The 23,573-nt window shown below is 40.9% G+C and overlaps 1 protein-coding gene across 2 annotated transcripts; it reads right to left on the bottom strand.

Annotated features, from left to right (window-relative positions):
* Positions 1–243: 243 nt before the first annotated feature.
* LOC121929990 lies at positions 244–15,566 on the bottom strand. Of its 2 annotated transcripts, none has more exons than XM_042466098.1 (5): positions 15,444–15,566; positions 11,520–11,565; positions 9,705–9,792; positions 7,731–8,113; positions 244–1,249 (listed from the first exon to the last, which is right to left on the bottom strand). In XM_042466098.1, exons 1-5 carry the CDS (start codon positions 15,563–15,565, stop codon positions 878–880), a joined length of 1,011 nt encoding a protein of 336 aa, XP_042322032.1. In that variant the 5' UTR covers position 15,566; the 3' UTR covers positions 244–877. The 2 variants fall into 2 exon arrangements, with proteins under 2 accessions (XP_042322032.1, XP_042322033.1); XM_042466099.1 differs by having other exon boundaries at positions 11,520–11,644; positions 15,444–15,549.
* Between the last annotated feature and the right edge of the window lie 8,007 nt (positions 15,567–23,573).

Below are 23,573 nucleotides of genomic sequence, written 5' to 3'. Positions count from 1 at the left end.
AAAGTGCAAATGTCCCTCAGGAAGACTAATATTATTCAAGTGGCTTATAACAGCAACATATTGAAGGAAGGTGCCCTCAGATGCCAAAGGCCCTGTCTGTAAAGTCTCTTTGAGTTGAAAATGTCACTTTGGTATATTTTGAGGTTAAGCACTTCCTCTCCTTTTTTGCCCCATGATGACATTTTTGGCTTATACTTCCAGCTTAGATGTTTTTGTTTCACACCCAATTTGATTTTCCAACAGTTCATGTTCTAATGTTTATTGCAAAACAAATACAGTAAATGCGTTTGCAGAAAAATTGGAGCTTCTTTATAGTTTCACAAGTCATAGTTTCTATTCTTTGTTCAAAGCAAGGTGAAAGCAAATAGAAGCAAAGAAATGGAGAATTCTGTTTTTTTTCTCCCTGAGAGTTGAGAATGCAAGTCCACTGAATCAGTATTATTTCCCAACCTCTCTTATGTAGGGTTAGGATACTGAGTTCTTAGCGCTGCGTCAAGACTTGGGTAAGTACAAAATAAACTGGAGTTTGAGATAGAGCTGAAAAATCCCTCTGTCTCCACCACTCCAAAAGTTTCCTTGACAGTGAATTTTGATAGCAAAACCAATCTGCTGGATGTACTAATATTCCATGCATATTCAGTGCTGAATATCCGCATTTGATATCTGTTGATATTGCCATAGCAGTCAATATTTGTCAATATCTAGCAAAGGGTAGCCAACATTTCGTAGCCTATGACAAATACCATGAAGTGGAAATTAGTATTTGACTGCTACAAACAGCTGACATGCAATGGCATTTCAAATTACTTTGCACTAAGTTCATCTATTCATTTCAACAATCAAGAAATACCCCCCTGAAGGGAGTCAGGTTTCAATTCTAGAACTGAAATGCCAAGTTGTCAATGCTTTCATACAAGTTTTCTGCTGCAGTGTTGTTCTTTGACTTTCTTTTTTTCCTTGGTTTTTTCCAGTGTGTATCTACAGTCTCATAGGCTGGTTCTTCGGTTTCCTTCTTGCCAACGTCTGCCCAGGATTCACAGCTAACAGACTCATAGCAGGGTTCAATCATGTGAGGCTGGAACAATGAGGAAGGATGCTCTGCCATGCCATCAGATCCCTGAGCAAGAGATGCCACATGGCAATTTCCGTGACTTGTCTCCACTTGGGGTCTCCTGTTTTCGCCAAGTACCACACCGTTCTTTCCTTTTTTCTTCTTCTCTTTGCACACGACTGCATACATTTCCTCCAGCTGTGAACAAAAAAGCCACTAGTAAGGACAGGGACTAAATGGCGTCTCAACCTCCTGGTGTCTGAGATTCCATGAAATTTCTCAGTACGAGGCAGTTTGTCTTCTGTAATTCTCTATGTGTGAGATACCATAGGGATTCTGTTGACTTGTATAAGTTTTATATTGTGAGCTTTAGAATTTAATTCATTTTTAAAACAAAAATCCCAAGTCTCTAGACTTTAGGATTACCCAAAATAAACTCAACAAAACCAAATTTTTAAAAATTGTTGATTTCTTCCCAGGTTAAAAAGATAAAATCTTGGACACAATGATCCCTGAGGAACAACCCTTAGAAAAGTGCTAAGATTCAACCAAAACATTAGGAGCTGTTTGATAGTGAAAGACACTACCTCAAAGTGCCTTCTTTGGAGGTTTTAAAACAGAAGCTGGATGTCCATCTATTGAGAGTCGTTTGATGGTGTCTTCCTGAATGGCAGATTGGGGTTGAACTGGATGGTCCTTGGGGTCTCTTCCAACTCTAGGAATCTATGATTCTTCCAATATGGAATCCTAGGTAATATTCATTCTCAAGGGTATCCTATGCCTTCCAACCAGTCATGGCTTCTATGTCAGAGGGGCAGTGAGCCCATTGAAGGTTTAAGTCTGAATTTTAAAAGAACTACCCAAGGTGCTGGACATATAAGGAGAGACAAAGTCAGATTTCCATCCTTTTACATAGAAAAAGCATAGTGTAATAACTGGAGCACTGGGATGGGGTTGGGAAGATCCAAGTTAAAGCCTCAGTTCATTCACAGAACCCTGCCACTCTGAGGCAGCATCTTCCACTTTTGAAGAGCTCTTACCATCAGGAAGTTCTTCCCAATATTGGAGGTGGAATCTCTTTTCCTGTAGTTTGAATCCATTGCTCCAGGTCCTAGTCTCTGGAGCACCAGAAAAGAAGCTTGCTCCATCCTCAATATGACATCCCTTCAAATACTTAAACATGGCTATCATGTCACCCTTTAACCTTCTCTTCTCCAGGTTAAACCTACCCAGCTCACTAAGCCACTGTCCATAGGGCATGATTTCTACACTTCTCACCATTTTTGTCACCCTTCTCTGGATGCACTCCAGCTTGTCAATGTCCCTTTTGAATTGTGGTGCCCAGAACTCGACTTAGTATTCCAAATGCAGTTGGACAAAAGCAGAATAGAATCACTGAGTTGGAAGAGACTTCAAGGGCCATCCAGTTCGACCTCGTTCTGCCATGCAGGAACTCACAATCAAAACACCATCCAGCTCTACTTAAAAAAAAAAAACCAAAGAAGGAGACGCTTCCACTTTTCAAGGCAGGGTCTTCCACTGTCAAACAGCTCTTGGTCAGAAAGTTCTTCCTAATGTTGAGGTGGGATCTCTTTTCTTGGAGTTTGAATCCATTGCTCCATATCCTGCTCTCTGGAGCAGCAGAAAACAAGCTTGCTCCCACCTCAACATGACATCCCTTCAAATACTTAAACAGGGCTATCATGTCACCTCTAAATCTTCTTTTCTCCGGGTTGAGTCGCACTTCAGTCTAGACATGATACTCCTACTGATGCATCCTAGTATCATATTGGCTTTTAAAGCTGTTACTGAACTCACTGGGTGTTATTGTATCAGCAGGAGAAGAGGAAAGCCATGGAAAGTGTCTTGAGTTCACTGGAGCGAAAGAGGGAGCACACATGGAAGAAAACAGCAGCTTGACAGCATGTAGCATGCAGGCAGAGCTCATTCCAGGCTTTCTCCTCCACCTCCTCAGATTTATTTATATCCTGTTTTTCTCCAGAGTTAGGACTCAGGGTAGCTTACCATTTGAAACTAGAACAATACAACTAAAAACATACAAAACTGAATTGAACTAGTCACAATATTAAAACAATTTAGACATACACTGAAAGATTTAAAAGGCATTTAAAAGTAGTTCAGTTTAAAACAATACAGCATACTCTTAAAAGCCCACTCTTTAAAAACCTTATGGTTTAAAAGCTACCTACAGACTAACAGAAAACCGGCTGCAGCCCTTTGCTTATAGACCTACTGAGAAGCCAGATATAATCCCTGTGTGATGGAGTCTGCACTATAGAAATAATGCCATTTGACACCGCTTTAAGTGCTGTAGCTCCATTCCATGGAAGTTAGGGATTTGCAGTTTTACAAAGTCTTAAGGCTTCTCTGCCAGAACGCTAGTGCCTCACCAAAAGGCAAATCCCAGGATTCTGTAGGATGGAGCCATGGCAGTTAAAGTAGTGTCAAAGTGTGTTATTTCTACAGTGTAGATGCAGTGGGCAATAAAGGATCAAAACATCACCTATAGTTCTGCTCTGAAGTGTCAGTGGCCAGCACCAGCCTGTTTTCAACTGATAATAATGATTGGAAGTCATTTCTTGTTGCCCCTTCCTGCTTTGTTTGGCACTTGGATAAGTTCTGGGTGATTTAAATTAATAGGTCAGTCTTGAACATCTCCAGGAGCAGCAGTTGACAGTCAGGGGGTGCTTTTGTTTAATTGAAAAAAGAGGGCATTCTGAGGAAGGGAGAGGGGTCAGGAACATGGTGGCCACCAAAAGTGGTTGAGGGCCACCTGCAGCTCACAGACTGCACTCACCTGTTCCAACGATCCTGTTACTGAAGGAAGGACTGAATGGAGAGGCAGTAATCTTAAATAAAACAGTTCCTTTAGGGTGATGCATTTAAGACATACCCTCCAGATGCCCGGGCCTGGCAGGAGCAATCTCAATTAATCCTCCGCCATTCCACTTTTTTAGCTACTTTAAAAACATCCCAGTCTCTCTCAACCCACTCTTTTTGTTTCCTTCAATTACTTCAAAATGAGTGAAAAAACCTAAGCAGGAGGGGGAAGAAAAGTACGGGTGAAATACAGTTGGCCCTCCACATTGGCAGCTTTGCCTTTTACAGATTTGATCATTTGCGAATTTGATTAATATGTTCTCTCTAGGAACCTCTAAGTCTTCCAGCACAACTCTGCTGCAAATTGACCGTAGAGTTGCACTGGAGGACTTAGAGATTACTAGAGATATGTAGGCATTTGTAAGTTCTCCAGCTTGATTCCGTGGTTAACGTCTGCCAGATGTTGCTAGGAGTTGCGCTGCAAAGCAGCGACAATCCATGATCTTTTTCTGTCTCAATCATTTAATCTTCTTGCCCTCACTGAAACCTGGCTTCCGGCCCACGATACCGCTACCTCTGCTGCCCTTTCTTTTGGAGGTCTTTCTTTTACCCACACTGGCCGCCCTGAGGGTCGCGGAGGAGGGGTCGGCATCTTATTGTCAAAGTCCTGCCAGTTTCAGGTTCTCTCTCCTCCCCCCAGTTATTCCTTCTCCTCATTTGAACTACACTCCATTAGACTCTTTTTTCCTCTGCAACTTCGGGTTGCCATCATCTATCGTCCTCCTGGTTCAGCGTCTCAGTTTTTCACAGATTTTGAATCTTGGTTGACATTTTTTCTTTCAGATACTGTCCCCTCCCTGATTTTAGGTGACTTTAACATCCACCTTGACGATCCCCAGAATTCCTCAACCTCTCGCTTCAGCTCTCTCTTAGCTTCCTTCGGTCTCCAACCCCATTCCAACTCTCCAACCCATTCCCTTGGTCACTGTCTCGACTTAGTTCTCCCCTCCAAGTGTGTCGTGTCTGACTACTTGGCTTCTGATTTCCCACTATCTGATCATCACCTACTTTCCTTTACTCTTACCTACATTCCTCCTCCCCGTCATACCGTCCTCCGCCAGTTCCGTGATCTTCATTCTCTTAACCTTAACCATCTCACTCAATCCTTGGATTCATCCTTCGCTTCTCTTAATCTTGGGGACTCTGCTGACTCAGCTATGTCTTTACTGAATTCTACTCTCTCTTCAACTCTTGACAGCTTTGCCCCAGTATCTACGCGCGTGTCCTCCTCTTCCTCTATGACTAGGCCTCAGCCCTGGATCACTCCCACTGTTAGATTTCTCCGGTCCTGCTCCCGAGCAGCCGAACGTCTCTGGAGAAAGTCCAGGGAGTGGGCCGACTTTATCCATTTTAAGTTCGTTCTTTTATCCTTTTCACGCGCCCTGTCGATTGCAAAACAAGACTACTTCAAATCATTGATCTGCGCCAACGAGAGGCGCCCGCAGCGCTTGTTCTCCTGTTTCAATACACTGTTAAAACCCTCTCCTCCCTCCGTCTCTCCATTATTTTCTCCCTCCGACTTCGCCAATTACTTCATTACAAAGATCACTACCATTCGTTCTGAGTTAACTCCTCATGATTTGGCCCCCACCATTAATCTCCTCTCCCCTCCTACTAATAAACTCTCTGTGTTTCCCCCTGTTTCTTTGGAAGAACTCTCTTCGCTGCTGAACTCATCCAAACCTACCACCTGTTCTCTTGACCCACTTCCTTCTCGTCTTCTAATCTCTATAGCCCCCTCTTTGTTACCCTCCCTCCTCTATATCTTTAATCTCTCTCTCTCTTCGGGTTCCTTCCCCTCAGTCTTCAAACATGCCTTAGTTTCCCCTATCCTGAAAAAACCCTCTCTTGACCCCTCTTCCTTGGCTAGCTATCGCCCAATCTCTCTTCTTCCTTTTCTCTCTAAGGTGTTGGAACGAGTCGTCTATTCACGCTGTCTTGAGTTTCTTGAAACCAACTCCATTCTGGACCCCTTCCAGTCTGGTTTTCGCCCACGGCACTCCACAGAGACGGCCCTTACTAAGATCTCAAATGATCTTTTGCGGGCCAAGGCGAATGGCCTCTATTCTATCCTTGTCCTACTCGATCTGTCTGCGGCCTTCGACACCGTGGACCACTGTCTCCTAATAGATGTACTCGCTGACCTTGGTTTCTCGGGCCTTGTTCTCGATTGGTTCACATCTTACTTGTCAGATCGATCTTTTTCAGTGGTCTCGGGTGGTCAGACCTCGTCTTCTGTCCCCTTATCTGTTGGAGTTCCTCAGGGCTCTGTTTTGGGTCCCCTTCTGTTCTCTCTTTACACACTCTCCCTTGGCAAACTTATCAGTTCTTTTGGTTTCTCTTACCATCTTTACGCCGATGATACCCAACTGTACATTTCCACCCCTAACCTTTCACCAGAGCTAGAGCAGCAAGTGTCATCCTGTTTAACAGCTGTCTCCCACTGGATGTACCATCGGCGTCTGAAGCTCAATATGTCCAAGACCGAGCTTCTTGTTTTCCCTCCTAAGCCCACCCTTCACTACTCCTTTTCTATTTCTGTCAATAACATTTCTATCCAGCCGGTTCAGGAAGCCCGTAGTCTCGGTTTCATCTTTGACTCCTCTTTGTCATTTATCCCACAGATTCAGACTACAGCCAAAGTCTGTAGATTTTTTCTCTATAATATCGCCAAAATCCGTCCATATCTCTCAGCTTCTACCGCAAAAACACTGGTCCATGCCTTAGTGGTCTCACGACTAGACTACTGTAACCTCCTCCTGGCAGGGCTTCCTCTCTCTCACCTCCACCCATTAATTTCTGTTCAGCATTCAGCTGCACGTATTATTTCACTCGCTCGCCGTTATGATCATGTCTCCCCTCTGTTGTCTTCCCTTCACTGGCTCCCTCTTCCTTTCCGCATCAGGTACAAACTTTTGTTACTGACCTTCAAAGCTCTGCATGGGCTGGCCCCTCTTTATTTAACTGATCTTCTCTCTTCCTACATCCCTACTCGCACTCTCCGCTCTGGTAGCCAAAATCTCCTCTCTCAGCCCAGGATCTTCTCTGCCCCATCCCGGATCCGTCCCTTCTCCCTAGCTGCCCCTCATTCCTGGAACCTTCTTCCTCCGCATGCACGGCTCATCACTTCCCTAACCAGCTTTAAGACAGAGCTGAAAACCATATTGTTTAGGGAAGCGTTCTCAGGGAATTTGTGATTGTTATCTGGCTGTCTGACAATAGTTGATGTGATGTGATTTGTTTGATATTTGATGTTTTTAATCTGTTTTTTCCTTTCTAGATGGTAATTTTATCTATTCCTCTTTTAATTGTTATTATCTTAGAATGTACGCCTTGGGCAGGCTTTTATCTACTCCTAATTTTACCAACTTTGTACAGCGCTGTGTATAATTACAGCGCTATAGAAATAAAGTTTAATAATAATAATAATAATAATAAGGCCTAGAGATTCCTAGAAAGGTGTTTTTTATTTGCATTTCCCCTCACTTTCACAGGGGTCCTGTGCCCCTAACCCTAGCAGATGTGGAGGGCCAACTGTACTATTTTCCCCAGTAGGCTCAGGCAAAAGCAAATTGCTGCAAGCTTTCCTAACTTGTATGTTCTTCCATTAACAACATCTGTCTTCCTGAACACACTCTGATGTTGCTTGTCCATGTGTGACCTGGGTTTCACCTGTGAAACTCGGCAGGGTAGGTTCTAAAATTTTGATGCCAACAGAACAAGGAAAACAACCGTGAGGATTTGTCTGTCGGGAACTAAAAAGGTAAATCTCTCATACCTTCAGTGTTGAAGGAGCTGAAGCCGTCTCTGTAGGGCTTGACTCTTGTAGTGCCTGTTTGGGCATCCCTTCTGTCTCGGCTGCATTCTTCTTCTTCTTCCTTTTCTGCACCTTGGCGTACCCATCTGCCACACTATGGTCCTCTTTGCCCTTGGCAGCGACAGAGCTGGGCTCCCCCCATTTGTCTTCTTTCAGGTCAACGGCTTCATACAACACCTCCTGGGTTTGTTCTGGGAAGGTCAGGTTGGAGTAAGTCTCCTCAGGAGATATTAGATCTACTGACGGAGGCTGTGGCAGCTGCCTTTGGGGAAGGATGACAAAGCTGCAACTGGATACGGTCCCATCGTCTTCGCAATGGATGTTGACACTGGCTGGGCTAAGATCTAGAGGGAAAAGAAGTTAGGGGTAGCAGAGAAAGACACTCTGAGATCCAAAATACACTGCAAAAATAATTCAGTTTGAGACTGCTTTAACTGCCCTAGCTCAGTGCTATGGAATTCTGGGAATTGTAGTTCATTGTGGCCCAGAGCTCTCTGATAAAACTACAGTTTCCAGAGTTTCGTACCATTGAGTCAAGGGCAATTAAAACAATCTCAAACTGGATTATTTCTGTAGTGTGTTTTGGACCTGAGTCTTATAGCCAATTCACTTGTTGCTTTTGTTGTGTACCTTCAAGTCTTTTCTGACTAATGGCGACTTAAGCTGCATCTGCACTGCAGAAGTAATCTGGTTTGACACCACTTTAACAGCCATGACTCAATGCTATGGGATTCTGGGAAGGGGAGTTTGTCTGCTTCTGCCAGTGCTCCATAGCATTGAGCCATGGCAATTAAGATGGCGTCAAACTGGATTATTTCTGCAGCATGGATGCAGCCCAGAAGGCTTTATCAGGCAAATGCAAACATAATGGATTAGGGACATTCATTATTGCACAGTTCTATCCTGCCCTAAACCCTTCCCAGCATGCCTTCCATTCCATTTTTATTATTTTCATTTTTTTAACACAATTGCACAATCAGGGCAACCCATTAGGTAAAAGGAAAGAAAATGAAAGGAGAAAGGAGAAAAACAGTCTGCTTGGAAATAACAAGGAGGAAAGGGGAGAAGGATGGGGTGCAGAATCATATCTATTTGCACTACATGACTGCCTGCATATTGGAAATGCATCTGGAAAAACCTATCACACTTTCTCAATAGAGAAAAAGAAGCGTGAGCGGCAGGTATTGAGAGGTTTTGCCCATCAGTGAAAAGGAGCACCCCAGAAACGGAGGGACTACAAACCAGCTACTGGACAGACACATCATCATATGATAAGGTGTGGTCACAGATGCTGCTATCCTAGTCTAATACTGTACCACTTTTCAAGCCTTTCAGGTATCAAGGTCCCAAGCCAATTAGGGTTTTGCCATTACCAGCACCTTGAATGCAGACAATAGAATGCCCATAACTCAGTTTAACTCATTTCCCTGTCCCTTCCTATCACTTAAGCACTCACTTAGGGTGTGTCTAAACTGTAGAAATAATGCAGTTTGACACCATTTTAAGTGCTTTTGCTTCATGGTTGGAGTTTTACAAGGTCTTTCATGTTCTCTGCCAAAGAGAATATGTGCACACATATCCCAGCAGTGATGTTCAAACTTTGATCTTCCAGATGTTTTTTTTTACTTCATTTCCCAGAATTCCTCACTGTTGGCCAAGCTGCCTGGGGCTTCTGGGAGCTGAAGTCCCAAACATCTGAGGACCAAAGTTTGGGAACTACAGATGTTCTGGTCCTCAGATTTTGAGGACCAGTCCGGCAGCACTTTCCTAAAACTGTGGGCCACATAATATTTGAATGTTCTTATCTACATGCATTTTTTAAAAACTTCTATTTGATTTTATCTTATAAGCCACCATGAGTCCAAACTTGGGGGAGACAGTGTGATGTAAATAGACCGATAAATTTTAAAAATTGAGGAATGTGCAACAACTTACTCTTTGCTCTGGAATTTGTCTTGTCGAGGATCTGCAGCTTTGTGACTGAGCCCCTAAGGGGCAAAAGCTCAATCTGTCTCAATAGAGTCTGTGAAACATAAGAGAGAGAGAGAGAGAGAGAGAGAGAGAGAGAGAGAAGAAGAAGGAAGATCACAATCGTGGAACATGTTTCTTCACCTCAGACCTGGGAAGAAACCAGCACTGCAGGGCTAGCTAAGAGGGTGCATTGCAAGCCTACTTGGGCATTTGCTTGAAGGAAGTGGGACATATGCTTGGGCAGAAGATGGTTTAAGAAATCCTTGGGTTCACATCTACATGGATCACCTGGATGGAATGGCCAAGCACAGCTTCCTAATTTGAATCCATTGGTTCACGTTCTAGCCTCTGGAACAGCAGAAAACAAGCTAACACCATATTTTACATGTCTTCCCTTCAGATATTTAAAGACAATTATCATGTCATCTCTCAGTCTTCTCTTCTCCAAGTTTACATGCTGGTATACCCAGCTTCCTAAGCAGTTCTTTATAGTTCTTGGCTTCCAGAGCTGATAGAACTTGGTTTCAAAAGGGATCTTTTTGTTCTTTCAGGTCTGCCTTCCTCAAATCTGGCATTTGTTTCTCTACATGGACTACAAAGCTCATGCTAGGATTGCTGTTTGAAAATGTGTGGAGACCAGCACACCTGGGAATAGTGAGGATGGAGGAAGCTGTTCCAAAGTGTGAGATCTCATGTTATATACAAGGTCTTCAAGTAGTAGAAACCAATTCAGAATATAATCAAAGAGTGGCAGAAGTTATTGAAAAGAGTTACGATACATGAGAAAAATACCAAATACTTTCCTTTCATACAGGGCCTATTTGAGGGCCTTCATCTTCTGCCAAGCAAACAAATAATTCCCTCTACCCCCATTTAATTCAAAGAGTACCATATACAGTTGGCCTCCTTATCCACAGATTTTTTTATCCACGGATTTTTTTATCCACAGATTTAAAATATTAAAAAAATATATAAATTCCAAATAGCAAACCTTGATTTTCCATTTTATATAAGGGACACCATTTTGCTATGCCATAATATCTAATGGGACTTGAGCATCCATGGATTTTGTTATACATGGAGCCAAACCCCAGTGGATAACAAAGACCCACTGTATATTCGACTATAAGTTGACTTTATATATAAATCGAGGGCTAGTTTTTTGGGCCAAAATTATGGATAAATTGAAGATAAAACTTATGGGCATGTAATAAAGAATGTAAAGGACAAAGCAAAGGAAAATGATACCAAAAACTTGCAAATTTCTGGCAAGGATGGTGTTTCTTTTAGGTGCTCCCCAAGAGAGACTAAACTGTTGCCTTCTGTCACTCTGCTTAGTAAAGGGGATGGCTGCTTTCCCCCACTTTTTTTTCTTTTGATAAGATTTAAAGTACAGTAGTAAGTCAACCCAGGTTTTTGGGGTCAATTTTCTGACTAAAATTTCTAGACTTAAAGATGAGTATATACAGTAATTTTCTTCTTCTTTTCTTTGTCTAGACTAAGTGGAGAATCTAGAAAGTTAGGTGAAATCACTTTAAAAAAGTGACAAGATAACTCAGTGACTTCATGACTTAACTCTAAGCTCTGGGAAAAACACGCATACACTTGCCTGAGATCTGGGAACACTACCTCCATGAATAGCATTCATCTTTAGTAGAAGCTGGGTTGCATTTTGTCACATCCAAATGTCCAAATTCCACCAAGCGCCCTGCTTTGTGTACATGATGAGGCTTCCAATGATTGTTTTAAAAAATGAACAAAAGTAAGAGGTGTACTCACTGCTTCCGCTAGCAATTCACCGTCCTGAAGAGGGATCCTGTTCTTCCTGAATGACGAAAAAGAGATGCAATGCATCATCAGGCAGTACAATCATTTCATCAGTTCATATTATCTTTTCTTGCAGCCTACACATCGGATAAGAAGTCGTCTTAAAAATACACATTTGAGTAAAAATGCACATAATGCATTTTAATATATCTAAGACACATTCAGTGTTTATTTTTTAAAAAATAAAATAATAAATATACTCTTTTCTATAATAACAAGTAAAATAAATATAATATAAAATACAATACAATATAACAAAAATTAAACAGTCATAAGTGATGTATTGAGAACAGCCAGGTTAAAAAAATTAGCTATTTGCTCAGTGTCTGACTTGTCTGTTCACACTACACAGTTATAGCACTATAATTCCACTTTAACTACCATGGCATTGTAGGTTGATGAGATACTAAAGCGCTCTGGCAAGTAATTCAAAATCTCCCTCCCTAAACTGCAAATCCCAGAATCCAAAGGATTCTGCCATGGTAGTTAAACTAGAATCATAGTGCTATAATTTTATAGTATGAATGGGTCCAAATGATAGCAGTTTCAGCTTTGGATCCATCCTACAGGATCCTGGAATTCATCGTTTGTTGAGGTGCTTAAAATTCTCTACCCCACTCCCCTGTGCTATAATAATAGGTTGTTACTGTGTGCATTCAAATGGTTTCCGACTTATAGTGACCCTACAGTGAAGAGACTATGGGATTTTCTTGGCAAGATGTGTTCAGAGGAGGTTTGCCATTGCCTTCCCCTGAGGCTGAGAGAGTGTGACTTACTCATCCAGTGAGTTTCATGGGCCGAGCTGGGAATCGAACCCTGGTCCCTAGAGTCATCTTATTGGAAATTGAAGGAGAGACGGGTCTGATCTGCACTGCAGAAATAAGGCAGTTTGACAGCACTTTGACTGCCATGGCTCAATGCTCTGCAATCCTGGGATTCATAATTTGTTGTGGCACCAAAACTCTCTGACAGAGAAGGCTAAAATGTCTCATGAAACTACACATCCCAGAATTCCATAGCACCAAGTCATAGCATATTAGACCAGACCATGGACACTCCTGTCAATAGTCTCCTAGACCACAACAGAGTTAATGTTTTCTTTCAGTCTCCAATTTTTAGCATTGGAGTAATGTAATATTTGATATTATAGTCAAGCCTTTAGAAATACAGTTTTGGCCATTCCAAGAAAAGGAGCAGGCAAAATATCCCAGCAAATGCAAACACGGCAAATAGAAGAGTACTAAGTATGAAGGATTTTGTGCATCACATCTTCTGCAATGCTGGAAATTTGTGCATTGAAAGAACATCTCATTCTTTTATCCTTTTGGGAGGTTGTTTGCAGTCATATCTTGGCTCTGCATTGGGCCTCTTCCATAGATTTTTTAAAAAATTTTTTTATCAATATTTATTGAAATTTAAGGAACATACAAAAACATACAAAATATATTAGCATACAAAACATATAAACATATAAAACAAAGATTTATTTTTAGCCAGGCCTTGGTTTGCTGCTGCGATGGTATGATCTGAAGGACAAATGCTGTCTCTCTGATTTTTCTTTCTTTCTTCCAGTTCCTAAGAGTTAAAAGTGTTCTGCTGCAAATGTACTATTTTACTGATGGAGAAAGAAACATTTTTAGTCCTTTTTGTCCTGAAATTAAAATGAACCTCCCTTGCGGGTGGGAATAAAACGTTGCAGCTGGTGCTGGAAACTGGCAGGAAAAGGCCGAGGACAACGAAAATACTGTTTCGATTTTTTAAAAAATGAGAAAGGAACTACATCAACAAATGCTGTAACTTTTGCCCCATCTGGAGCAGCTGAATAAGTTAATGTTTGTTGCTTTCTCTTTCTGTAATAGTTAATGCTTACTGTTTAACATGCCACGGGCTCAAAAGAAATAAAATAAATAAATCATCCAGAGCAACTCAGTAAGTAAATGAGTAACCCTTGCCTCTTCTCAATGACAGGCCTACAGCAGTGAGCAATTTTGCTGGATCTGGGCCCAGCTTTTGGCTTCTGGGGCTTCACTGGAGGTCAAAAGGACTGCCAAACATAGACTCATAGAGTTGGAAGACACTGCAAGGGCCGTCCAGTCCAACCCCATTCTGCCATGCAGGAACTCCCAATCAAGCATCCCCAACAGATGGCCATCCAGCCTCTGTTTAAAGACCTCCAAGGAAGGAGACTCCACTACACTCCGAGGGAGTTTGTTCCACTGTCAAACAGCCCTTACTGTCTGGAAGTTCCTCCTAATGTTGAGCTGGAATCTCTTTTCCTGCAGCTTGCATCCATTGCTCCGGGCCCTATTCTCCGGAGCAGCAGAAAACAAGCTTGCTCCCTCCTCATCGTGACACCCCTTCAAATACTTAAACAGGGCTAGCATATCCCCTCTTAGCTATCTCTTCTCCAGGCTAATCATGCAGAGGAGGAATGAAAGCTGAAGTGGCTGGAAGTTCACTTCTTATTTTCTTTTTAAAAATGAAGTAATCTGGGTTGTTAGAAAGTGCAGAGGGGGCTAAGCTGCTTTAAAAGGTGACTTGCAGATACTGGAGATTTCCAATAACACCATTCACTTCTTTCCCCATGAAAAAACACAAATGTTTAGACAGACGGAGGGCTGCAGAAATGGACTTGGATGTAGATTATTACAGGCTGTATTTTGCTACCCTTGGAATAGCTGGGAAAGTGAGTGTTTGTAGTGGTTTAGACTAGGGCTTAGTCTGCATTGCAGAAATAAAGTAGTTTGACACTGTTTTAACAGCCATGGCTCAATACTGTGAAATTCTGGGACTTGTAGTTTTGTGAGATATTTAGCCTTCTCTGTCAGAGATAGGGCTGCCATATCCCGCCTGGGGGTGGGACTTTCCCGGTTTGGGGCGGGTCTGCATGGTCCTGCCCCGGTTTGGCCCCGCCCTCAGGATTCCCCCCCAGCGAGGCTCTGGAGGCGGCTCCGCGATTGCGGAGTCCTCCAAGGCCTCGCTGGGGCCTGGGAGGAGGAGGAGGCCGCTTGCCACCGCGGTGATGGCTGCGATGATGGCTCTTCCCGGCCTGAGAGGAGGCCGAGGCTTCCTCCCAAGCCGGGAAGGAGGACAAGGTTTTAAAATGTAGGATTTTTTTTTTTTTTATTTCCTGGGCCGGGAAATTAAAAAAAAAAGGTCCTACATTTTTAAACCTTGTCCTACATTTCCCCCCCGGTTTGGAGGTCCTCAGGGATGGCAACCCTAGTCAGAGAGTTCTAGTGTCCCACCAAACTAAAACCTCAGAATTCCACAGCATTTAGCCATGGCAGTTAAAGTGGTGTCAAATGCATTATTTTTGTAATGCAGATGCAGACTAGGACTCCAGGAGGCCATGGTTCAAATCCCCATTCAGTCGTGGAAATCTACTGAGTTGTGCTATTCAACTGTCCTGATTCAGCCGCGACAGTTCCCTATAATCCTCTGTCACTCCACTGTTCCAACAGCTTTGAAAATAGCCCAGTTTCTCTCTCCTCCTCCAGCTTTCCTACTTTGTTCACAGCTTAATTCTGTTGCTGCAAACTGAGTTCAAACTGCAAAATAGAAAAGTAATTTATATTCCATTAACTCATTCTGGGGAGAAGGGTGGAATCTTTCCCTCCCCAGTAGGCTCAGGCAAAAGCCAACTGCTGCACCTTCTCCTAGCTTATATCTTCTTCCTCATTAATAACTTCAAATTCTTATATTTGCTCCGCTTGCGTTCCCTTGTCAATGTTGCCTCCCCAGTTCCCATTTTTGGATGCCTAAATTACATTGCTAAAGGCTTGCTTGAACTTTTAAATTATTGCAATGCAAGAAATTTGGAGACTGAAGTTTTCCCATTACCAATTACAGAGGGGAGATCTCTTGGGCACCTACCTTTGGCAAAGAGTACACAGAATCAAGAAACAAGCGGTGATCGCAAAGAGGGACACAGCCAATAAAGCAGGGAAGATGCTTCCAACCATCCCTCCTTCAGCGTCTGGAGCCATAAATGACATTTCCTTGCACAACACGATGTGCAAGGATGCTGCAGAAAGAAAGAAGGCCAAAAATTAGAGTCGTGGAATCATAGCTAAAAGATGACAAAATACAAAACCAAAATACGTTTAAATACATCCATCACCTTTACCTGCAGCTGCAACGTTTTCAATAAAGCGTGTTCTCAGTTGAACAGCCCAACCTAGGAATCTATCAGTTCTAATGGTTACACAGGATATTTTTAGTGTAAGCTGCTGCGATCGTTTGGAGAAGCGGGAAGAAAATGTTAAAATTGTACATTTTAAACAAGGAATTTTAAACGTAGATTGTCTAAATGCGCATGTGCCTTGGAAAATGACATAGCTGTTTGTTAAAACTGTACATTTTAAATGAGGAATTTTAAACATGGATTGTTTTCATATCTATGTGTCTTGGAAACTGAGACAGCCATTTATGAAAAATGTAAATTTTAAATGAGGGATTTTAAATATAGATATGTTTCAATATGTGTCTTGTTTGTTCTTTTAACTGATGTACTTTTTAATTGATGTTGTATTCTTAACTGATGCATACTTGTTGGTCTGTTTGTTCCCTGCCTCGATCCAAGGGAAAGGCGGATAAGAAATAAATAATAAATAAATATTATTATTATAATTTGGGCAGTGTGTTATCTGGTCTCCGTACCCAAAGAACAAAGGGGGGCCATTGTATTTGGCCAATGCAGACAGGATCTTTCTTTGTTGTTGTGTGCCTCCAAGTCATTTTTTTTTTAACTTATGGCAACCCTAAGGCATACCATAGAATTTTCTTTTCAAGTTTCTTCAGAGGGGGTTTGCCCTAGCCTTCCTCTGAGGCTGAGAGAGTGTGACTTGCCCAAGGTCTCCCAGTGGGTTTTTATGCTCAAGTGCAGAACTGAACCCTGATCTCTATAGTCATAGTCCAACATTCAAACCATTAAACCATGCTGGGTCTTCCTGGTAAGAATTATGTAGAGGACTTTTGCCATTGTCTTCTTCTGAGCAGAGAATCTTAGCCCAAAACCCAAACCACCATACTATACTGGCTCCCAATAGGCATTTCATCTCAACATATATGGAGATATAGATGCTGCATTAAGAGTTAACAAGGCTTAAATGCAAGGCACCGTTTTCAGAAACTTAAAATTTCATCTGAGTGTGCACCTTGGGCAGTGGATCAATATCAAGAAACCAAGGATACATATATACCAAAGAAATAATGCAGGTTAACACCATTTTAAGTGCTATAGCTTCATCCTATGGAATCCTGTGATTCATAGTTTTGCAAGGTCTTTAGCCTTCTCTGTGAAAGAGTGCCGGTGCTTCACCAAACTACACATCCCAGGATTCTGTAGGATAAAGCCATGACAATTAAAGTGGTGTCAAACTGCTTTGTTTCTGTAGTGTGGATACGCCCCAAAAGACCATGAAACACTCCTTCTCACACATTCCCAAAAAAGCGAGGCAATGTCATGGTGTTCTGCACCCGTCGATGGAGCTGCACTCAGTGCAACGGATTTCCTGTCTCTCCAAGCCACAAGGGCAGCAAATTTGAGAAGGCGGTCCCTGCATGCGCCAACTGCCAACCACCATCTGCAGGTTGTGGTCTCTGTTCCCAATGCATGTTGCAAATGAAAATGAATTGTTCTGCAGCCCGAGATGTTTGCTCAAAGGCCAAACTACACAGAGGGCTGAGTGCAGCATCCCTTCTCAAGTGCAGCATCCCTCACATCCCTCCCAGTGTCAGTGCCATAATCCTAGCATAGGTGCATGGAAAGTACTGTGAAGTGCGAAGGTGAAGCCTTTCACGACCGGCATCCATAGTTTTTTGGGCTAGGTGGCCATGTTCTAGAAGATCTTATTCCTGACGTTGCGCCAGCATCTGTGGCTGACATCTTCAGAGAAAGATATTCCTGTGAAGGTTTCTTTCTCTCTAGGAGCCATCTTGGGCCTCACTCTGGGAGAAAGGAGGCATACAAATAAAATAAATAACATTAAATTAATTATTTAGATCCCTTCTACTCAAAGTGGTAGTCCATGGACAAGTGCTAGTCCACGAGCCGCTGACTGCCAGTCCGTGGCAAGTTTTCAGGATACAATGTGATTATCATATACTATAGCGCAAATATAATACTGGTCCTTGGAAGACCAGGAAAAATATTCCTTCCCATCCATTATGTGAGATAGTTTGAGATGCAGATCATTAGACAAAGAGACATGTAGAGTATGCTGCAACCACAGTTCCAATAAGTGACTCTGTCATCATGCAGTAATAGAGCTTGTAAGTAAAGCAGTCATCTGTAGTTACCCATAACAAACTACTTTTTTGCAAGAAAGATGGAACAACATGATATTTCAAGGACCATGTAATATGTAGGAATGGAGTTGTTTTATTGGTGGAAGGAGTAATGGTTTCAAGGACCCTTTCAAGGTTCCTTTTTAAGGTCACCTTAAACGTTTATAGAGGCACTTTTACAGAAATGTCAGCAAGTTTTACACCATTCTCTTTATCAATCCCTTTAGGGGAAGGAAAACGACTAAATAAGAGAATATAGAAAATTAAGCTTGATTTAAAATATTATGCATGGGATGGAGAAAGTGGACAGAATACAGAGCTTGGAAAGTGACCTGTTGGATTACAATTCCCAGAATCCTCCAAGACGGATGGGAGTTGTAGCGCAAAAAGTAACCTCTCTTCATAACCCAGAACTCTGGTTCATTCAATTCAAAGTGACTGGCAGTAGATTCAGGAGTGAAGACTTCTAATGCTTTTTGGAAAGGATGCAAAAATACATCTCTTTCAACTAGTCTTTAAAACTGTTTTGTTGTTTGTTGATTATTGCAGTGTTTTTAATAGACTTAATTATTATGATATTATGGTGCTTTTATTTTAATTTATGTTTTGCTTACAGAGCCAGGACATTTCATTCATGAAACACATAGTCAAGTTATTCTGGAATACCAGTTTGCAAAGGGATCTTGTAGCATTTTTGCGACTATGGTCCAAAATACACTGCAGAAATAATCCAGTTTGAGACTGATTTAACTGCTCTGGTTCAGTGCTAGGGAATCCTGGGAACTGTAGTTTATTGCGGCATCAGAAGTCTCTGACAGGGAAAGCCAAATGTGTCACAAAGCTACAATTCACAGAATTCCCTAGCATTGAGCCAGGGCAGTTAAAGTGGTCTCAAACTGGATTATTTCTGCAGTGTTTTGGTTCAGTTTTTGTGGATGGAGTCTACTTCCTCAGATGCAACATCATTCTCGCAGTTAAGTCGCAAAGGTGCTACAACATCACTTTACTATCAAGGTTGTCTTTTCTTTTCTAGTAACGTCTTTAACCCTAACAGATGCAGTTTCAGATGAACAACAAATAATTTTAAAATGACCCACTTTTCCTATTATTACTGAATTTCATCTGCAGTTCGCTGCCATATTCTCCTATTTCATCCAGCCGCTCTGCAATCCCCAATTGTCTACTTCCAGCCAAAAAGAAAGAAGGCTTCCTTCTTCTTTGGTGGTCAGATGGACCTTTGGAGGTTGGATGGCCATCTCTCAGGAGTAGTTCAGTTGTGTATTCACTGCTGCTGCAACAAATGACACTTCATAGAATTCCATAGCATTGAGCCATGGCAGTTAAAGTGGTGTCAACCCGGATTATTCCTACTGCAGTACTGATGCAGCCTTTGATTCTATGGTCCTATGAAATTTGGTCATTATACTGTAGAATTCACTTCCACAAGATGTAGCAATCCCTGCCAACTTCAGTGAATTTTAAAGGGATCAGATCCATTGCTATCATTCATAGCTATAAATTCACAACTATCAATGGTACTAGATATGACGACTGTATATTACTTCCTGTACCAGAGGCAACATGCCTCTCAGCATCAGGTGCTTAAGAAATAAGGACAGTTCTATTGAACTGAAAACTACCTCGATCTTATTGGAGAGGCAGAATAATAATAATAATAATAATAATAATAATTATTATTATTATTATTATATCCTACTTCTTCTTTTTTTGAATAAGTTTATTGATTAAAAAACAAACAAACATGACAAACATATACAACCCAACATACAAAAGAAAAAAAAACACAACAGCAAAAATAAAATAAATAAATAAATAAATAAATAAATAAAAACTCAAAACAAACTATACAGAAATAAGATAAGCCTACCATTAAATACGATTCTAAACATCTAGCATACAACTACTACTACACATTAAAAGTTACTTCCCTCCCTCAAGTCGAAGATAACTGCCAAATATGATCTTTCTCTATAATACCGTTATGTTCTTCATTAAATTCCTAGGAATATTATTCTTTCCTGCACATTCCATTCTTCACAAGTGTTTTTGTTTTCTTTATATTACAATGGAGATTTGTTATATCTTAATGTTGACTCAAATAGATATATAAGCGAGCACACTGTTGATAAAAAAATACTGAAACGGTGCTACCATTCCTGTCTATCATTCTATTTTACTGACTATTTTGGTGCTTTCTTTATTTGATCTTTACATAGATCTATAATGGGTGCCCATATACCTTCCCATCTTGACTCATCACCTTCTTGCAAGCTATTTGTAAGCTTATCCGATTGAATCAAATCAAACACTTTCATATACCATTCTTTTATCAATAGAGGTTCCTTACTCTTCCATTTTTTCGCAATTATCATTCTAGCTGCCGTGGTCATATAAAATATAATTTTATCATAATCTTTCTCCAGCTTTTGGTCACTTACCATCCCCAATAGGAAAAACTTGGGCTGAAATCTTATTTTTGAATTAAACAGTGTTTCTAGCTCCCTATGAATTTGGTACCAAAATTCCTTAATTTTTTTACATCCCCACCACCTATGAATATAATCCGCCTTCTTCTCTTTACAGTTCCAACATGTATTCCTGCTCTGTTTGTCAATCTTACTCAAAATTTCAGGAGTTATATACCATCTATATTGTGATTTCAAATAATTCTCTTTCACCTCAGTACAAACTGTATATTTCAATCTGACCTTCCAATTCCTTTCCCACTCATCCAGCATTATTGGCATTTTTAAGTCTTGGGCCCATTTTATCATAAACTGTTTAACAGTTTCGTCTTCCATATCTAACTTGAGTAATAATTTGTATAGTCTAACAATGGTATGTGTTGTATCTGTTGTCATAATTGTCCCAAATTCTGTCTCCTCTTTCTCTATTTGATATTTTTTGTTATCTAATTTAAATCTTTCCACAATTTATCTGTATAAAAACCAATTGACGTTCAGTCCATCTTCCGTTAGCTCCTCCATAGTTTTAATTTTATATATCCCTTTATCTAATATTAATATGTCTTTATAACTTATCCACTCCGTATCCTTCATCCTTTCCCTCCTAAAAAATGCTTCGTTTATTGAGGCCCAAGTAGGAATTTTCGTTACAAAGAAAGGTTTGTATTTCGACCAGATTCTTAGAAGTGATTTCCTTATAAAATGATTGTTAAAATTATTATTAATTTTAATTTGATCATATAGTAGATAGCCATGCCATCCCACCACATTATCAAAGCCTTCTAATTGTAGAATTTTATCTTTCTTCACTTGTACCCAATCTTTAACCCATTCAAGACAACATGCGTGATAATATAATTTGTAATTGGGTAGGCCGACTCCTCCTCTTTCTTTGCTATCCTGAAGAGTTTTAAATTTGATCCTAGATTTCCTTTTATCCCATATGAATTTAGATATCTCTTTGTCCCATTCTTTAAAGGGTGTGTCGTTTACTATAATAGGGATATTTTGGAATAAAAATAGAAGTTTGGGAGTGACGCACATTTGTATAGCTGCAATTTTACCTAACCAAGAGAATTGTAACTTTCCCCAACTTTTCAAGTCTTTTTTTATATTGTTCCAAAGGGGTGTATAATTGTTTTTAAATAGATCGGAGTTTTTCCTTGTGATGTTTATACCCAAATATTTTACTTTATTTTTTATTTCAAAGTTTGATAACGATTTAATTTTTCCGCAATCTTCCTGATTTATATTCAAGGGCAAGATTATTGATTTTTCTCTGTTAATTCGCAAACCCGCATATCCGCCATATTCGTCAATCGAATTGAGTAAACGTGTAATGTCTGTTATTGGGTTAGATAATATAATGGCTAGGTCATCTGCATATGCGAGAACTTTTATTCTAATCCTACTTCTGCGGAAGCCTCTGATGGGCCACCATAAGAAAGAGAATGATGAACTATTAGGACCTGCGATTGATCCAATATGGCTTTTCTTCAGCAAAATCACATCTGAAACCTAGGCTAGCCCACGCAGTCTCTCTATTGCAACTGCAATGGGGTTTCCAATGTTTCTCTGTTAAGTGGGATTTATGCCTTATTAAGTGTGCCCAGGATTCCTGCCTTAGAAAGACAGGTTTTAGGTGTTGCAGTGAGAGTTATAGTTCAGAAGGATAACCTATGAAGATTACTTACTTCAGTCATTCAGGGGCTTGAAGAGACCAAGTGAAGAGGAGCACATTTCTATGATCTGGAAAAACTGAATCCTTTTAGGTCGGTCTGCTTTTGCTGTTTTCAGGAGCAAAGATCCAGACCCATCTACCTTCTTTGGTGTCTGCAGGCACCCAGGGTTCTCTCTCTCAGCCAGTTTTTTGAAGAGGAGGTGGGTAAACTCTGAGCCGAGGCAGCGTGGTCGAGTATGTGATGTGCTTCCTGCCCACATCATGCAATTGCTTCTCACTTTTCAAAACCAAACACTGAAAAGGAAAAACAACCTGCCAGGTGGATGTAAAAAGAACCGTGCTCCACTCCGCATGCATAAAGATCAGCTAGCAAGACATCTTCCCTTGGTGTTATCCCATGGAGGGCTATCAAAGGCTACAGAGCTAGTAGCATAAGCCATGACAGCTGAGTGAATTTTTGATGGGCAGCAGCAATAGGGTACATCTCAAAAGGAGATGCCGCAGTTGCAATGGAGGATCGTAGTACATTTATGTCCTTCTTATTGGATTCCCAAGGCAGGACATTGAGCACAGGGTGCTAAGCATAGATCTGATCCAGCAACTACAGAGTCAAAGCCCATCCAGTCCCACTCCCCCATAGATTACATCACACTTGGTGACAAACCACATTGTGCTTTGAAATCTGGTCTGACTTTTGAATCTTTTGCATTTGAGTGTCAGAGCAGCATCACACTTTGCTGATATATTCTGATGGCTACACTTAACCCGGACATTTTTTTCCCTGCATGCAAAATATGCACACCGTATCAGAGATTGATCTTTGCTTTTTGGAGAAACAAACAGACAGAGTACCTTCAGGACACTAAGAGTGCTTTTGCAGAAGTCATGTCATGTTCAGTGGGCTTACACTGGGGAAGGCATGTAAGACTGCGAAGTGTATAAGGTCCAAGGAAGGGGCTTGAAACTGGCAGAAAGCATGAGAAGTTATGGGGCGTGACCTGCGACTCAAATGCTCCATTCAACTATTCTATGAAAATCAGCAACTTGCTTACTATTACGAGGGAACGAAGAGTATATACCATCCCATCTCCAGAACCATATAAAGAAACCTTAAGAGCACATTGATTCTAAAATGGTTCTGTTGTCTGAAACCCAATCCTATGCATTTTGGTTTAGAAATGAGCCTCCTCAGGTGTTTTCCTCTTCATCATCCTTTTTCACTCACTTGGAATTGCTTCCCTGAAAATCTGCATTGTTCTTTGCCTCATTGTTTTTACATCTTAAATAAAAAACTTATTTTCCAAAGCTTTGGGAAATGTAATTTAATATTGTTTTAGAACTGAATATATATTTTGTTATACGTATGCGTAAATTTGCTTTATATTATATTGCATTGGTTTTGGTATTTCTATCTGAATAATTTATTTTAAAATTTTATTGCAGAATGTTTAGATAGATAGATAGATAGATAGATAGATAGATTATTCCTTCCTTCCTTGTGTGGGTGTGTACGAGATTTTACTTCTTTGGCAGGGCTGGCTGTTCTTT

Source organism: Sceloporus undulatus, chromosome 4, assembly GCF_019175285.1.
Source record: "Sceloporus undulatus isolate JIND9_A2432 ecotype Alabama chromosome 4, SceUnd_v1.1, whole genome shotgun sequence".
NCBI classification, from domain to species: domain Eukaryota; kingdom Metazoa; phylum Chordata; class Lepidosauria; order Squamata; family Phrynosomatidae; genus Sceloporus; species Sceloporus undulatus.
The sequence above is the reverse complement of the archived record's forward strand: the minus strand, read 5'-3'. Positions and strand labels throughout refer to the sequence as shown.

Excerpts from the sequence above, each read along its gene's own strand:
- LOC121929990 (XM_042466098.1), bottom strand. The coding sequence starts at position 15,565 with ATGTCATTTATGGCTCCAGACGCTGAAGGAGGGATGGTTGGAAGCATC. Across the intron at positions 11,566-15,443 it reads CTGTGTACTCTTTGCCAAAG|GAAGAACAGGATCCCTCTTC; the intron begins GTAGGTGCCCAA and ends TTCGTCATTCAG. Across the intron at positions 9,793-11,519 it reads GTGAATTGCTAGCGGAAGCA|ACTCTATTGAGACAGATTGA; the intron begins GTGAGTACACCT and ends TATGTTTCACAG.